Raw genomic sequence first — 2915 nt, 5'->3', positions numbered from 1 at the left:
AAAATGGAATGATTGGCAACAGCCATGGATGTCCACAAGAATCCCTTACAGAATGTGACAGAAGCTACCGTGTTTATACTCTTGGGCTTCACAGATGACTTTGAACTGCAGGTCCTCCTATTTTTACTGTTTCTTGCTATCTATCTTTTCACTCTGATAGGAAACTTTGGACTGGTGGTTTTGGTCATTGGGGATTCTCGATTACACAACCCCATGTACTACTTCCTTAGTGTTTTGTCTTTCTTGGATGCCTGCTATTCTACAGCTGTTACCCCCAAAATGTTGATCAACTTCCTGGAAGAAGATAAATCCATCTCATTCCTTGGATGTGCAACACAGATGTTTCTCTTTGTTACTTTAGGGACCACAGAATCCCTTCTGCTGGCAGCAATGGCATATGACCGCTATGTAGCCATCTACAATCCACTTCTGTATGCAGTAACCATGTCACCCAAAGTCTATGTACCACTTATTATTGCTTCCTATGCCATTGGAGCTCTGCATGGTGCTACACACACAGTGGCCACTTTCAGTCTGTCCTTCTGCGGATCTAATGAAATTAGGCATGTCTTCTGTGATATTCCACCATTGCTTGCTCTCTCTTGTTCTGATACACATATCAATGAGCTTCTACTCTTATACTTGGTGGGATTGATTGAGACCATTACCATCCTTATTGTTCTGATCTCCTATGGATTCATTCTCTTTGCCATTCTGAACATGCACTCTACTGAGAGTAGAAGAAAAGTGTTCTCTACATGTGGCTCCCACCTCACTGGAGTCTCTATTTACCATGGTACAATCCTCTTTAGTTATATGAAGCCAAGTTCCGGCTCTGGGTCAAACCATGACATGGTAGTGTCAATATTTTACACCATTGTGATTCCCATGTTGAATCCCATCATCTACAGTTTAAGGAACAAAGATGTAAAAGCAGCAATAAAGAAATTGTGGAAAAATTTGGTTCATAATTAATATATATATTTAAAAAAATAAAATTTAGTCGTTAATCCATGTTTGCATGAAATGTGCATGGTTACAAATTACAAACATGTCATGACTTTAGTTAGTAGTATGTTATGTATTAGAAATTATTTTAAGACATCAATTATCTTTCTCTTTCTCAGATAACATTTTTTAAAACTAAATTCTTTCTCCTACATACAAAATAACTTTGATAAAATTTAAATAAATATTTTTATGTGAATATTGTTCTTGATCAGAAATACATGGTTAATTTTGCTACACTTAAGAAGAAACTGGGTATTCAGGACTCTGTGATTAAATGATTCTTGTGTAACTTATGATAAAGTCTTAGCAAGCACTATGTAACAATCCCAAATGCAGAGTTCTCATGTTGGGATTCTCAAAGCATATTTTTTTTTTACCAGAAAGAAAACTTTTCATAGGATGACTACTTGAGAAGTGATTTTGTGAATAAATTCACATTTCTTGCAATGAAATACTTCTTTACCTCCAGCTTTATTTTTTCTTTCAAATAAACCAAAAATCTGAATGCAACATTTTAATTAAACAACATGACTTTATTTGTTTTTTTTTGTTTTTTTTTTTTGTTTTTTTTTTGTTTTTGTTTTTCGAGACAGGGTTTCTCTGTGGTTTTGGAGCCTGTCCTGGAACTAGCTCTTGTAGACCAGGCTGGTCTCGAACTCACAGAGATTCACCTGCCTCTGCCTCCCGAGTGCTGGGATTAAAGGCGTGCGCCACCACCGCCCGGCAACAACATGACTTTAAAAATCATTTGTTACCCCTCGTGGTCCTGACTTCCTTGCTCATGTTCTCCCTCCTTCTGCTCCTCATTCGGACCTTAAGAGCTCAGTCCGTTGCTCAAAATTGGGTCTCTGTCTCTATCTCGATCCATCGCCAGATGAAGGTTCTAAGGTGATATGCAAGATATTCATCAGTATAGGATAGGGTCATTTCAGGTTCCCTCTCCTCAGTTGCCCAAGGTACCAGCTGGGGACATCTCCCTACTGTGACAGTGGAACTGATCTATTGGGAGCCCACCAAGGCCAGTTGGACAGGGACTGAATAAGCGTGGGTTGAAACTGGACTCTCTGAACATGGCGGACAATGAAGGCTGATGGGAAGCAAAGGACAATGGCACTAGGTTTCGATTCTAATACATGAACTGGCTTTGTGGGAGCTTAGCCTGTTTGGATGCTCACCTTCCTGGACCTAGATAGAAGTGGGAGGACCTTGGTCTTCCTGCAGGGCAGGGAATTTGGACTGCTCTTCAGTATAGAGAGGGAGGGGGAATGGAGTGGGGGGAGGAGAAAAGGAGTGGGGATAGGGGGAGGGGAGTGGGGGGAGGGGACAATATGTGGGAGGAGGGGGAAGGAAATGGGAAATGGGGAGGAGGTGGAAATTTTAATTAAAAAAGAATAAAATAAAAAAAGAAAACGCATTCAATAAATTGATGATGGGTAAACAAAATCATTTGTTATATTTATTCATCGTGTATCTGTGTGTGTTTGCATGCCGTGGTACATGGGAAAAAGTCAGAAGACAGATTGGGGACAGGGATCTATCCTTTCCCTCTACCATTGATATTACAGAGATAAAACTCATGTGGTCAGTGACAATATTTTTCCTGTTATCAAGCACCTTTAATTAGTCATTTCATAAACCCATACTGTTTTTTTCTTTGTTTTTGTTGGTTGTTTCTTCATGGACTATGATTATCTTCATTTTTAAATTTGTTTCTTTTGCTTTTTGATATTATAGTATAATTATACCACTATCCCTTACCTTTCCTAAAACCCTCCTATATGTTCCTCCTCACTCTTCCAAATTCATGGCCTTTTGCTACAAAACCACACTTGCACAAACGCACATCTTTATATGCTCACATATATATTTTATATGTTATGGAATATTCCTATTGAAAGCTAAAT

General features: G+C 38.8%; 1 protein-coding gene across 1 annotated transcript; it reads left to right on the top strand.

Moving 5' to 3' along the window:
* LOC130870124 (olfactory receptor 5T3-like) lies at positions 1-975 on the top strand. Its single transcript, XM_057762710.1, is given in 1 exon segment — positions 1-975. A coding segment is annotated over 1 exon segment (972 nt). The 5' UTR covers positions 1-3.
* The last annotated feature ends 1940 nt before the right edge of the window (positions 976-2915 follow it).

Source organism: Chionomys nivalis, chromosome 2, assembly GCF_950005125.1.
Source record: "Chionomys nivalis chromosome 2, mChiNiv1.1, whole genome shotgun sequence".
In the NCBI taxonomy this organism is placed as follows: Eukaryota; Metazoa; Chordata; class Mammalia; order Rodentia; family Cricetidae; genus Chionomys; species Chionomys nivalis.
This window is presented reverse-complemented; position numbering and strand designations above follow the sequence as displayed.